This window comes from Cladophialophora yegresii, assembly GCF_000585515.1.
Source record: "Cladophialophora yegresii CBS 114405 chromosome Unknown aczIN-supercont1.2, whole genome shotgun sequence".
NCBI lineage: Eukaryota > Fungi > Ascomycota > Eurotiomycetes > Chaetothyriales > Herpotrichiellaceae > Cladophialophora > Cladophialophora yegresii.
This window is the reverse complement of record NW_006913046.1, coordinates 3187921-3201924: the sequence shown is the minus strand read 5'-3', so window position 1 is coordinate 3201924 and position 14004 is coordinate 3187921. Positions and strand designations below refer to the sequence as shown.

General features: G+C 54.7%; 4 protein-coding genes across 4 annotated transcripts; 1 reads left to right on the top strand and 3 right to left on the bottom strand.

Annotated features, from left to right (window-relative positions):
- Nucleotides 1–887: 887 nt before the first annotated feature.
- Nucleotides 888–3791, bottom strand: A1O7_03082 (uncharacterized protein; the record flags this gene model as incomplete). Its single annotated transcript, XM_007757108.1, has 1 exon — nt 888–3791. One exon carries the CDS (start codon nt 3789–3791, stop codon nt 888–890), a length of 2904 nt encoding a protein of 967 aa, XP_007755298.1.
- Nucleotides 3792–4121: 330 nt separating this feature from the next.
- A1O7_03081 (uncharacterized protein) lies at nt 4122–6440 on the bottom strand (the record flags this gene model as incomplete). The annotated part of the gene is made up of 1 exon (XM_007757107.1): nt 4122–6440. The coding sequence occupies one exon, from the start codon at nt 6438–6440 to the stop codon at nt 4122–4124; it is 2319 nt and encodes a 772-aa protein (XP_007755297.1).
- A 1001-nt stretch (nt 6441–7441) lies between these two features.
- On the top strand, nt 7442–11168 carry A1O7_03080 (uncharacterized protein; the record flags this gene model as incomplete). Its single annotated transcript, XM_007757106.1, has 2 exons — nt 7442–7447; nt 7506–11168. The coding sequence occupies 2 exons, from the start codon at nt 7442–7444 to the stop codon at nt 11166–11168; spliced, it is 3669 nt and encodes a 1222-aa protein (XP_007755296.1).
- A 983-nt stretch (nt 11169–12151) lies between these two features.
- On the bottom strand, nt 12152–13612 carry A1O7_03079 (uncharacterized protein; the record flags this gene model as incomplete). Its single annotated transcript, XM_007757105.1, has 1 exon — nt 12152–13612. One exon carries the CDS (start codon nt 13610–13612, stop codon nt 12152–12154), a length of 1461 nt encoding a protein of 486 aa, XP_007755295.1.
- Between the last annotated feature and the right edge of the window lie 392 nt (nt 13613–14004).

Genomic DNA, 14004 nt, shown 5'->3' with positions numbered 1-14004 from the left:
GAGTCAGGCCTCGATGAGAAGTGTCTGAAGGTCAGATGAACTCGCCCAACACAAATGGTGCACGTCTTGCCTTGGCCGTACGCTTTGTATCTTGTACTCCACACTGCTGCTGTTCTGGCTTTGGAATTACTTTTTACTCAACAATCTTGAAAATCTGCAGATGTGTACACAGTGAAAAGCATGTGCTCCTGCTGGTGCCCGTGCGTCCTGCGCACTGCGAGCCGCAGGCTGATCAGACTCCGCTCAAGCCGCGGAAAATTGCACGACACGCCCACATCCCACGCGCACGCCAGAGATAAAAGCTCCGGCGCAATCTCCTTCGAGCGCCGAGTTACGGGCATTGTTGGGCTTCCATCTGCTTGAGCCTGGCACCCCCGTCGCTGTGGCTTGAACGTGCCACCATCTTCGTGGCTAGCAGGGGTTTCTTCGGCCGTTGCTATGGCGCCCGGACCTCCCAGCCCTCAGCGCGTTTCTCATCTCGTAAGCGCGTCGTGGCGGCAGAGAGACACCCAAGAAGAGCGTTCAACATCCGATGAAGCACAACAAGGGCGCACGCAAGGACAGCGACGAGATTCTCGCTCATGCAGCCCGACAGATGGGAAATGATTGACAGGTGCCAGGGCCGGAATGATGCATACAATCACGCGAAGACTAACATTCTGTGTCCCACCGCCTGTATTTGGATACACTTTCCTCCAAAGAAGGCCTCGTCAGTCTGGAAACGTCTTGCGACGCATATCTATCCCCAGCTGACATTGTTTTGCAATCTCAAAGGTTGGCCATCTTTTCTCATAATCTCAAACTCCACAACATTGAAGTCCCAGCAAAGTACCGCAACTTCCCCGCACAAGGAAAGTGGTATCGAAATACTAATCTTCTCTGTTGCCCTATGCCAACAACCTCTCGATATCTCTCAGCGAGCCGGCCCTTCTCTCTTCTCTCTTCACCTTCTCTCCAAACGCTTCACTCGCCAGCTTCCTCTTCTTCGATTGGATCTCCAGCACCTCGTCCTCAATAGTCCCTTCCACAACCAAACGCACCACTTTGCAATCACGGGTCTGTCCGAGTCTGTGGACACGGTCAACCGCTTGATCTTCGATGGCCGGCGCCCACCACGAGTCCGCCAGAATCACCTGGTTCGCCGCAACCAAGTTCAGGCCCACAGAGCAAACAGACAAAGACGCCAGCATGATCTTGCAGGACGAGTCGCGGTTGAGGGATTCAATTGCTGCGTCGCGACGACTCGTGTTCATCTTGCCATCGAGCCGGGTGAAATTGAGGCCATGCCGGAGTAGCTGAGTCTGCACCAGGTCCAAGAACGAAGTCCACTGTGAAAACACCACAGTCTTAACGTCTGCGTCGGCCTCAGAGGCTTTCAGAACCCTGATGAGTGCCTCAATCTTGCTGCTGGTTGTCTCTGGGTCAATATTGAGGTCGATCTCATCGCCTTCCCCAAAATTTGCAGCCGGTTCGACCAGTTGTTCGCTGGTGGCCAGCGCCGTACGGCACATGGGACACTTATGTTGTGTTTCAATGACGCGCTCGATGCACTCACGACAATAAGTATGCGCGCAGGCTGTGATCACTGGGTTCTTCAAAGAGTCCAGGCACACAGGGCAGTCCTCCTGCGAATCGATCTGCACCTGTAGAATGTCTTGTAGGGTCTTTCTGTTGGCCGCGTTTGTGACATCTACCACTTCGTTGGACTCGACCAGTTCCAGCAGTTTGCGCACTCTATCGTCACCACACATCTTCCAGTGATTGCAGCTCTGGCGCAATCGAAGTAACACCTCGAGAAGGTGTGTCATGGTGTTATCTCCCTTCTTGGCTTTCGCAGCCTCGACAAGTCCCTTGGCCTCACTTTTGAATGCGTCATACCTCTCCCGCTCATGCGGCAGGAACTTCACCGGATACTTATGGAAAACAATGCTGGGCAGTTTGAGATCGATGAACTTCATGTCTTTCATCCGGCGGAGACAGAGGGTCGCCATCAGAGCTTGGAGAAGAAGCCGAGCCTGAGGATCGCCGTTCTTAAGCGGACGGATCAGGGTCGAGTTGAAGATCTCAAACTCGGTGAGTCCGCCCGTCATCCGGATGAACTTGACGTGTGAGTAAAGGTCCTTGAGGGTGTTGACTATCGGAGTGCCGGTAAGAACCCACCGAGATGCAGCCTGGAGTGCACATGCGGCTTGCGACATCTTTGCTTTGGGATTGCGGATGTTATGCGCCTCATCCAAAACGAGTCTTCGCCACGTGATAGAAAACAAGCCCTTCGAAGCCGGTACCGGCTTAGCGCTGGTCTGGCCATAGGAAAAGAGCTCCTGAGTCATTGTCTGGTAGGTTGTGATGACGATATCGTATTCTTTCAGCTCTTGGGGTGACAGGTTCTTCTTCTCTGTGCCATGGTAGGTCAGGACACGTGGTTGAAACTTCTTCTTGATATGGTGCTCCGCCTGCCTGCTCCAGTTGGACATGACCGAGAGTGGCGCGATAATGAGCGTCGGGGTTCGATTCTTGTGAGGGTCGGCCATGATAAGCGAGATGACCTGGATAGTCTTGCCCAAGCCCATGTCATCCGCAAGGAGGCCACCGCTCGCAAGTTCGGGCGCCTTGTTTATTGCAAAATTGGTGGCAATGTTGAGGTACCCTTTGCCTATCTTTTTCCACATCTGGACCACATCATCGCCCTTCTGAGGTAGCTTGGGAGATTCGTGGTCCAGCATCCACTGCAGTCCCTGTCTCTGGTATGGCAACAAGATTGTGGCCAGCTCTGGAGGTTGATCTGCCATCGGCATCTTCTCAAGCACATCTTCACCCGTTCCAAGCTTCTTCATCGCGTCCTGAACATTGCGAGGGTTGAACGTGGACGTGCCACTGAGCAATTGCTCCATGTTTTCTTCCGGTTGGCTACTGCTGCCATTCGGCAACACGCCCAGATTGCTGTACCTGTTGTGCCCTTCATTGTCAAAGACCTGCATACCCTTCTTCCTCATCGCGGCGGCTGCCCTTTCCCTGGCCTTCTGCTGTTTCTCCAGCTCCCGCTGACGCTTCTCGCCCTCTCGCTTCGCACGCACCCATTCGGTGACCGGAAGCTTCTGGTCCTGCATCTGCTTGGCAAGAGCAGCGCCGGCAACCGGGTCATTTGTGCCGAACAGTTTGAGCCCGATCGGACAGTCGTAGTAGGTCTTTGGTCCAGTCAGCGCGCCTTCGACGAGCAGCGAACCATTGTCCATCAAGGGCGCCAACTTCGCCGCGACCTGCCGACCAATATGCCCGATCTGGTCGCGGAGCACGTTGTCGATCCGAATGGCATTGCTGTCGTACGGATTGCCGGGTTCGCGCCTGACGCGCACGTATTCCCCAACGGTGGCTTGACCGTCGTAGAACCGACATCCCACGATCTTGGTGTTGAGGATGCCGTAGAGCATATAGCTCTCGTAGACGTCATCGTCGAAGTCCTCGGTGAGGTCAATTTCGCGTGCAATGTCGGCTTCTTGGTCCTGAGTGGAAAGCCAGCTGTCGCGGTCGTCCCTGCCGTGAGATGCTGAGCCGAGCTGGCTCACCGTGGGCGTGTAGTCTCTGTAGATCTGACTCGAACGCTCTGAAGAAGTCGGCACGCTCGGTCTAGGCTGACTTGAAGACGGCGGTGTTGGAAGAGGTGCGCCGCCTTGAGAGGATTTGATGGCCGATTGCGAAGACTCGGGGCCGTCATCGTCGCCGGTGGAAGTCGCTGGCTGCCTCCTTTTGTTCGTGGCAGACTGAGAATCCTGGGGCAGTTTTCTTTTGGGCATCCTGGGCTACCGACACGCGAAGTTGCAGGGGGTAATGAATAGATCGAAGTTAGTGGTTATGGAAGCGAACTCCGAGCATGTGAAAGATTGTACCGACAAGGAGATATGATATGTATTCAGTCATGGAGTACAGCACGGGACGAATTGCATGAGACAGGGAGAATGCGTTCTCTGTGAACCGACGCGTCACGTTTGGCTGAGGTCTCGAAAGCGAAGCGAAGTTGGTGATCACGTGATCGAGGCGAGCCTCGAGAACCGGCGATACGTGATGACTCCAAAGGCTGCACATTGTATCCATTGGATCTGTAGGGAATCCATTGCACAACTCATCTACTCGGATTCCTCTTCATCAGTGTCAAAACCCAGATCGATTTCAGGGATCTCCGAATCATCGCTATCACTGGCATCAACTGGGGCGGCAGTTTTAAAAGTCTTCTCCGGCGGCAGAGCCTCGTTTGGAGCCGAAGCACGATGGATCACTTCAGCAAACGTGCTGGTCCGAGGCTCCTCGATATGCAAGTTGTTCATGTGGCTGCTTTGCGATTCAGACTCTTGCGTCTTCCTCTCGTCTAAGCGCGGTATCTTTATTTCCCTTGAAGCTGCTGTTTGGAAATCAGTGGAAGAACCACCAGCATCGGTTCCATCGATGGCATCGAGCGTGCGCTTCTTTGTCGTGGACTCCAGCATTTCCTCCTCATTACCGTGGTCGGCCGGGCCGGTGGTGTCTTTCGGTGTTGGCTCCTCGCTTTCAACAGTGTCGTCCATGGCATCAAGAGAATCCGTGAGTTTGGATAATATGTCAGAATCCCCCTCGCCTTGCTCGCCGTGTTGTTCGTGGTTAGCTTTCAGCTCGTGGCTCTCCGAGCCTGGGGAGGATCGCGCGGTCGTTTGAGCGACAGACGTTCGTGGCCTGAGGAGGGCTTCGACAACGATACTGTCCGCAGCAGATCTGGCTAAAAATGGCGTGAGACTTGCGGTGGTTGCCTTCCCTTTGTCGGACAGCATCGGACGCATAACACTGGCCAGCATAGCGTCTGTGTGATTCAGTATGATAGATAATCTGTCTATTTCGATCCGGGATTGGCGAGATATCATTGAACTTGGACAGTGAGTGATAATTTGTGGCAGCAGCTCCCAGGCTGCTTGGTACAGCCGGGACTGCCTTCGCAGCGAAAGATAATCAGCTGTTGGCACAGGTCTGGTGCCCAGAAACCCATCCTTCATGGTGTCCGGTCTTGTCGCATCAGAAGAGGGAAGCAAACCGGTTCTGAGGTCGTTACAGCAGTGCTCAATCAAGTACGAGAGGCCGTTTATGTTCAGTCTCGTCTCAGAAAGGTCGATCGTGGCCAGTACGTCGCCGAAGACCATGTACACGGCTTCCCTAATGGTCTCATGCCGTGACATGGCTTCAAAGGCATCCAATGTCTGGTTGAGCATTGCGCCAGCCACTGCTAGAACGGAAGCACCGTAGATTCCAGTCATCTTCTGAAGCACACGAAGGCAGGACAAGTGAATTTGCGGTAAATTGAGCCAGAGCTGTTCCTTTTCATCTCTGGTCGCTTCGTTGTGGTAGCGCAGAGTAGGTGTCGCATTCGACTTGCTTTCCGGCGGAGTCACCGCCAAAAGCCTCGAAGTAAGATCCAGTATGGAACCCAGAGGGACTGTAACAGCCTGCGGTGTCTTCACCGAGATCAGAGCGTCCAACCAGTTAACCAACGTACAAAGCCTGACAGTGCCTTCATAAATCCCTGTCCAGCTGTCCAACCCTGATTCATCCTTGTCCGATATTCTCGGTTCCTTCGAGAAATTGTGTTTCCCAAAAGCTCTCTGGTTGCTAGTGTCATTAGGCTCATGTTCTTCGATGACGGCTCTAAACAACCTGTCGGCTGTGGCTTGGGCGCTGTTAATAATACTAGCAGCGGTTTGAGTCCATTCCAGGGAGACTGTCATCTTTGGCGCACAAGAAATCAGTAGGCACATAAGCTTGATGGCAAGCTTCCTGGTTGTGGCTGACGTGCCGCTTTCCTCGAGTAAACTTTGACAGACTAGCTTAAAGCGTGCGACAAACGGGCGGAAGAGAGTTATGTGATGTGGCAGAAGCTGATTGCAGCACTGAAGGACCGGGTTGAGTAGAGGATTCGCGACTTCGGTCAGATTCCCATCAACTTGTGCTTTCACAGGCCTGATCAGTCCCAGGCATGATGTAAGAAATGGAGGAAGAAGTGGCGTTATCACTTCTCGCAGCAACGTCGGGTGGCCTTGAGTCAGGAGAAAAATGCGAGTAACTGTTCCAAGATAGATCTTCTTGACGTCCACCGAGTCTGGCTTGTTCAAACAACTGAGCAGGCCTTTAGTCCAGACTTCAGAGTTCGCCAGTACGTTTGGGCCGCCTTTGTCGACAATGGCCTTGATGAGAACAGCAGCGGTTAGCCGGCCAGCGGCGTTTCTGTCTTGGAGCAAGGAAGCAATTCGTGTTTTGAGCTTGTGTGCGGTCACAGAGCTAGCAGCCTTCTTGCTGTCGGAAAACTGATCTTCGAGCTGGCATTGAGCCAACGCTGTTGCGAGAAAGCCTGCTATTCGAGGAAGATGGTTGATGGGAGTGGTCGTCAGGCGTGTCGTGATTGCTCGAAGAGCGCTTTCATCCTGCATATCGAAGCTGGACCGGCTGAGATGTTGGGCTGTCCTAGAAGGTATCGCTTGTCCTCTGGTGCCTAGTTGTATTGATGCATCAAAATACTGGATGGATCCATGTGCGGGAATTTTTAACTAGGCGAACGCGACCGGCTGGAATTGGGGCGAAGCAGAGTGACCATGACGATAAGAGCCTGACAGCCACTACGGTGACGCAAAGTACACCTACGCATCTTTGACACGAAGCATGCAACGACGAGAACCACCAAATCGTGATCGCAGAAGCACCCACGCACCCTCGTGACCATATTAGAGCGGAGCGTCGCACGTCGAGTACTCCGTTGCGCCTAGTCCGAGTGGAATCATCAAGTCGATGCCGGAACAAGCTCCTAGATCCTTTGGCATCTTAGACAATAAAGGACCAAGTGGGGATCGGCATCCGATAACTCAAGGATGCCACACGCGCCTAGTTGCTGTGGACATTGCAGAAGGACGATGCCGTGAGGCAGCGAGTTAAAGATGGAATATGCCGAGACTGCTACAAGAGCCTGGGTCTCGTCGTTGTTTCTATGTGCAAGTCGGTGTGCTGCGAAGCGTCGCCGCTAGATAGAATCGAAGCCATGTAGTCCCGTCGAATACATCGAGGATCGTGCCCGCCTCAGCGAAAGTTCTTTGCTGTTTCAAGTCGAGTATGAGGGCAGGATCATCGGGATCTCTTACAGCATAACCATCAAGCTCGACGTTGTCCGGCGTTAACGTTGACACAAGGAGAGGAGGGGGTGGCAGGAATAAAAGCGGCACGGTCGGGCGCGCCCCGAAAGTGAGCGCCTGAGCAGATCATTGGCAATGACCACATGGCACCCACATGGCGCATTCACCACCTGCAAAGTATCCAGACAAGTTGTACAGGAACCTAGCAGGTCAGCCGGGTACATGGAGCTGCAACGATGTGTGTGTAATGATGTCTCCATCATAAAGCCCCGAGCACTGCACCGCGATCGTCTCAAGCATCTCGCAGAATGAGTGTATGTCTGCAACTTTTCTTCGACACACACATGCCTCCCTTGACTGACAAACTCCCAGGGTCACCATGAAAAGGCTCAGCGCTATATCGGCCTTCTCGAGGCAGCGCGCGTCGCCGGCAATTGGGGCGAATTCCCTGAGCTCATAAGAAAAGTGACCAAACACGCCCCTGACCGGAAGTGCCTGATCCAAACCGCAAAGCTCGAGTCCGACGTCGCCCAGTATGCCCTCCCACCGAACCGAAGACCCGGTACAGCCACTACGAGCCAGCCGATTGCGGACTCGCAAGTGGTCTCTCTCGAGTCCCAACTGCGCGCGACCGGGGCACCTTCTGAAGAGCTAGTGCAGGGTCAGACATCTTTGCTTTGGGCGCGTTGGGTGGGAGTGTATAAGACAGAACGTCCAGTTCCTGCCATCACTTTCGAGCCTGTTCGCACAGCAGCCGATGCTACCTCGCTGTGGACAAAGATCTGTGTTGTGAAAGCCGTATACGTCCGCGCGCTGCTATACATACAGAGCGGCGACACCAAGCGGGGCACCGAGCTCCTTGAGACTCTACTGCCATGGCTCGACGCGAACCGGAGCCTTGTAGTGTCGACGCCGCAACTCCTCTACTGGGCACAACAGCTGCTGGCACGAGTAGCGCTGGGACAAATGCAGTCAATAGCCCCCGCCAGCCCAGTTGACCATGAATCTGCGTCCTTCAGGCTGCAAGCATTCCGGCATTGGGCAGTACTGGCCGTCAAGAACCAAGGCGTCTCGCCCTTGACCTATGGGAATGCTCCAGGACACCTATCTAAGCTAGAGATGTGGAGGGCCTACTATCGCTTCATGTCCGCCATCCTGCAGAACAAGGAAGGAATCGCTCACCACGTCCCCTTGGTACCTTCTGACTTGGCCATTGAGTTGCGGCGCGTGGAGGCATCTTACGAGAACGAACTATTGCGCAACGTGCAATTTCCCAAGGCCACCGAGTCGAACGCGGTCATTGAGGGTTGGGTAGAAGAGTTCATCCGCAATTGGCAAATTCTTTGCGGTCCCGGCTGGTCGGACTCCGATCTGGGCGAAGGCGGTCGGAATTCGTGGGGAAGGAATGTTCTTGACGTGCTCTACAGAGCTGCAACGAAATCATTCCACTCCACGTTGGTTCTCAGGCGCTTGTTCCAGGTCCACAAAGCCCTGGCCGACTTCGACTTGGCGTACAAGGCTCTAGAGACTTATGTCGAACTCATCGACCGAGCTCGTGCACGTGCGGCAAAATCAGAAAGCTCGCAAACTTCTGCCACCAGCAGAGATAGCGACGAGGTTTTTATGAAGACCATTGCCGAAGGCATTGAAGGGCTGTGCTCCTTTGGTGGGAGGGTCGAGGCAGAAAAGGCCCATAAGCTCTGCGAGAAGCTTCAGGATCTTCTAGACGAAATCGAGCCTCCCATTGAACAAATCGCACCCAACGGCTTTGGATCTGCTAATGGGCACGCCAACGGCCAGATGCCATCGCCGGCACCTCTGTCAGCCGACTTGATCGATGTGACGTATAGGGGAATTGGCCTCGGAAAGGCGCACTGGGCACGATGGACACCTTTCAGTGAGAACCGTACGACTTTGCAGTCCGAAGCCGTGGAATACCTGCAAAAGGCTGCCGCGCAGGATCTTCCTGCCCGTGAACACCTCCAAACACTCTTCGCTCTCGCTCGACTGCTCGCCGAAACGCGGGAGATCGACCAGGCGCTTGCCGTGGTCAAGAGAGCCTTGTCTTCAGAAGTGGAGAATGATGAAGGAGACACCTCGTATGGTTTACAGCGTCAGCTGATGCCGTTCTGGCACCTGCTGGCTCTGTTACTAACCTCGCGACAACAGTTTGAAACAGCAAGTCAGAGTTGTGCGGCAGCATTCGAGCAATTTTCTCCTCCCGAAATCATGCTCGGTGACCCTGCCGGTGGCACACACCGCGCAACAAGCCAAAAACTAGGATTAGTCGATGACATGGAATGTGGGGAGCTGCAGAAAATCATCGAAATCCGCATTACCGAGCTGGCTCTGACCGAATTGATGGAGGGCCCTGAGCACGCAGTCAACAGCAGCAACGATCTTCTTGCACTTTATTCCCGGGTATTTGGTCGCCACGGAGCAATCGCCATTAATGAAGAAACTACGAGAAAAAAGTCCGTTGCACCCCCTAAGAGCTCTCATGGCACCATCAGAAGTCTTCCTAGCAAGCTCCTCCATCGCAAAAGGCTGGGCCGGTCCAGCGAGTCCAACAAAGGTGCACCTTCCATAGAGGAAGTCAGACCGATTACCCAAGCAACGCAAACGACACAGGCGCCAACCATCCATGTCACGGATGAAGACGAGAAGAGCTCTCCTCCGAAGCATAAACTGTTCCATCTCCACGATCGCGAGAGTCGTTCTCCCCGTGCTCTTGAAAGTAAGCATTCGAAAACGCGGCTCTCAAGATCCTTGGGTCGAGGAAAGAGAGCACCCAGCCCGGCATCGAGTACAAGACAGTCATTCGAGTCGACGCACGAAACACAACCAGCAAACGCAAATGGTGACGAGCGCCAACCCCACGCACGATTAGAGACCATCCAGTCCGCCGACGTCCCGGAGGTCCCAATCTCACCCGACCATGACACAAGCCCGACAGCGAAGCAACCCCTCAAAGAAATCCCACACAACCTCTCCAGCCACGAGAAGGTACCACCGCCAGCAAACCACCGCAACCAGCCTCCCTCGCAAGACGTGCGTCTCCCCATCGTGGGACCAGGGCTCCGGACAGATCCCATCCCGCGCTTCCCCAAAACCGTCTCCCAACGCCACGCGCTCAGCATCCTCGTGAAAATCTGGCTCGTCATCGCGACGCTCTACAGACGGGCCCATATGTTTGAAGACTCGCGCGAAGCCACGGACGAGGCCGCCAAAGTCGCCATGAAGATCGAAGGGATGATCGCCGCCGTGGAAAGCTCCGCCCGGGCTTTTGGCGCCGTGGGCTGGGGCGGGGGCGGCAAGTCGTCCGACGAGCTCTGGGCCGACGTCTACTGCGAGCGCGCCGACCTTCTCATGGCCATCGCACGCGCGAGGGAGGAGAAAGAAGCCTGTCTGAACGCCGAGACCGTCCGCGACGCCGTCGAAAGTTACGAGCAATGCCTAATGTACTTTGCAGACCACCCGGGCGGGATCGTCGGCCTGAGTAACGTGCTCCTCGATTACTTTGAGCGGAAAGTCGAACTGGCGAAACGGATCGATAACGGCAGGCCACGGGGGGATGATGTCCAGCAGCAGCAATCACAACAGCAATCACAACAAGCAGTAGCAGTTGACGAACCGTCCACGTCCCGCCCGAAACACAAACGAGAATGGTCACGCGCTTCGACCTTCCCAACCTCCACGGGCATCGTAGCCGACACAGGCATGGACCACTCCAACTCGCACAACTCGCACAACGGCGCAGGTGCGGCTCAAGACTCGTCCGATCTTAAGAAGACGCCGGAGAACCTGAACCGCCTCGCGGCGCGCGATCGGGCGTATGGCCTGCTCTCCAGTCTCACGAAGTTAGGCTCGGGCTGGGATAACGCTGAGGCGTGGTTCGCGCTGGCCCGCGCGCACGAGTTGGGCGGCGAGCTGGAGCGGGCCAAGGAGATCCTGTGGTGGTGTGTCGAGTTGGAGGATACGAGGCCGATTCGGCATTGGCGGAATCTGGGGGGTGGAGGGGGGTATGTTCTCTAAAGCAGCAGTACGGATAGACGGGTGGACCTTGGGACGGTGGACGAGTGAGGATCCACGCGTCGGTGGAGGACAAAATTCGAAAAGCCAAGGAACTGCAGCTACATACTAATATTGGTGCTACTTCTATTGCAGGACAACTCCTGAACAGCCTTCACAGTTGAATTTTCCGGTCCTGAGCGAATTCCTACTTGGATGAATACTGTGCACTTGGTATTCGCTATCATCATTTGTCTACTGGGTCTCGTAGGAGAACCCTGCGAGCCAGACAGCCTCCCAAGCTTTGATTTCTGTTTAGGGCGAACACGCGAATGCATACTCTGTGCTCTTTGATGGTCATTATCGTTAGTTTAACATCTGTTTGTGCCCCGTGGGTGCCTGTACTGGCCTGTTCTACCACCAAATTGACCCGTGCTGTGCTGTGTCACTGGGACATACCCTGTTCATTTGATCCTTCGACCTCTATGTGTCCGTTGATACCCTCGATGCTGAATCGTCCCGCTCTAAAGTCTCGTTGTATCAACCAAGACGAAAACCATGACCAGAACGCAGTCTTCGTCAGCGCCTCTAGTTCCATTTTTAAACGCCCAGAGATGCAACGTCGAAACGTCGAGATAACCCACAAACCACGGATGATGCATGCTCGCTCAATCAATCAACCATACAACCATACAACCATCGCTATACTCCGTACATAATGCTGATATCAATGCAGACACAGACGCCCATCAGAGATCGTGTGTACCGTGATTGTCGTCATCTTCATCCAGAAACAGTAAGAAAAATGCTGCCCGCCTGCCGATGCTGGTATGTACGCCCATATGTGCATACTTCCTGTATGTCGTGTTCTGGTCCAGAACTGGCTGGCCAGATATCATTCATGATTTCTGTACAGGGCGAAGAATATAAGAAACACGGAGTTCCTTGGTGGGTTTTTTCTGGGTTATTCTTCTGCCGGCCAATGGCCACACTCCGTTCGAGAGACCTCACGACAAAACCAACGCAGCCACCGCAAAAACTGCCACGACCATGGCACTCATGCTTGAAGCTTGCTTATCCTTGGAACCCGCGTTGGTGCCCGTGGCTGACGATTCGCCAAGTCTGGCGCCGCCGTTGGTCGCACTCACGTCGCTTGCCGGGTCGGAGACGGGACTGGCGTTCGGGACGCCATTTTCACCCTTCGTGATCATCTGGACATTGTCGGTCGTGGAGTTGAAGACGGTCTGCGCCAGGCTGATCTCGTTGTTCTCGAGGTCGTACACCACATAGGCGGACCGCAGGAAGGTATCCCCCAAAACGGCCATGCCGCTTTGAGCGGGGGCGATGCCAAACAGGCAGGCTTCGTCACCGTTGGAAAAGGTGATGGGCTGGCCGAAGTTGTTGGTCCCGGCAGAGAGGAAGAGTTCGTTGTACGGCACCTTGATAGTCACGCCGGAGAAGGTGTAGTCGATGGTGGCGGAGGAGGAGGCCAATGCGCACGGTGCGTACGCGGCGCCCACGTCGGACTGGTAGACCGCTTGCACCGAATTATAGATTTCTTGGACGATGTCGTTGGGGAGGTAGGTGAGCGTGGCGCCGGAGTCAAGCAGCACAGCTGTGGGCAGCGAGGATGAGGAGGAGAGGTCGGAGCCGGCATTCGTCAGTCCCGTCAAGGCGAGGGTGAGTTCGTAGTATTCGCCGCTTTCGGAGAGGATGGGGAGGGTGGCGAGCTCGCCCTCGTATTTTTCCGTGTTGACGCCGCCGAACAGGATTTCTCCCGTCGAGGCGTCCAGGTCGTTCAGCCACAGCGAGTATGCGTTCGTGGCGATGTGACCGGCGTTCAACAGTGCTTGAGGAAGATTGGGATATGGGTCCAGGTTGGCGCGCTGGACTTGGACTTCATTTGACATGTAGCCGATGCCTAGCACGCCTTGTTGGGAAGAGGAGGTCTCGCCGATGCCGAATTGGAAGTCGTTCAGCGTAACGCCGCCAAATCTCAGAGTGTCGGACACATAGTCGCCAATCGCCGCACTGCCGTCGACGTAAGAGATGTTGAACTGGTCGTTGACAAATTTGTAGGTGGATGATTGGGAGGACGAATACGTCCCGCCTTCGCAATTATCCGCACTCGATAGGCAGAAGGAAGAGCTGGCAGTGTTCACCCACAGATCTGAACTGCCCGTGTCGATGTGCAGCCGTAACGATTGAGCGGGCGTGCCGAGTGTGATATTAGCATAGTAGAGGCTCTGGTCGTTGTCCAGTGTCTGCTCGACGGTTCCTGACGTCTGCCTCTTTCGCAACCGTGATTTCTCATGTGCAAGAATATCGGGAACATGTCTTCTTTCTATAGGCAGACTCAGTGTTCGTGGAGAAGCGTCGGAGTGGGGAGCGAGGTGGATGGCGGAAACGATTGGAGCGCTCAAGGCGGCGGCGGCGGCGACGGCCACCACGGCTGGCGAGGTTTTCATATTGTACGATCGCTTCAGTTTCAGTCTCAGTTTCAGTAGTACTGGGGAATCTTGAAAGTCGCTAGAGGATCTGGAAAAGTGGTCGAGCGATTCCCAAGAATGGGGGGTTGGTGACTTAAGCGAAAATTATTCACCAAGTGACAAGCAGACACGCAACAAACCGAGCGAGTGACGCTTTGATGACTGACGACAAGAAAAACCCAAGAGCGACTTGAAGGAACCAAGGAGCAAAAGCAAGGAAAGCAAGGCGGGAGTGGGACGAGGGCGCAGGAATCATTTTGTATGTACTCCGTACGGAGTAGCTGAATCGGACTGGAGAGTAAGCATCATGCAAGGCGCAGTGAGAAGGTGCGTATGCAGTCTCTGGGACCTGAAATGCGGCTCGCTGAGCC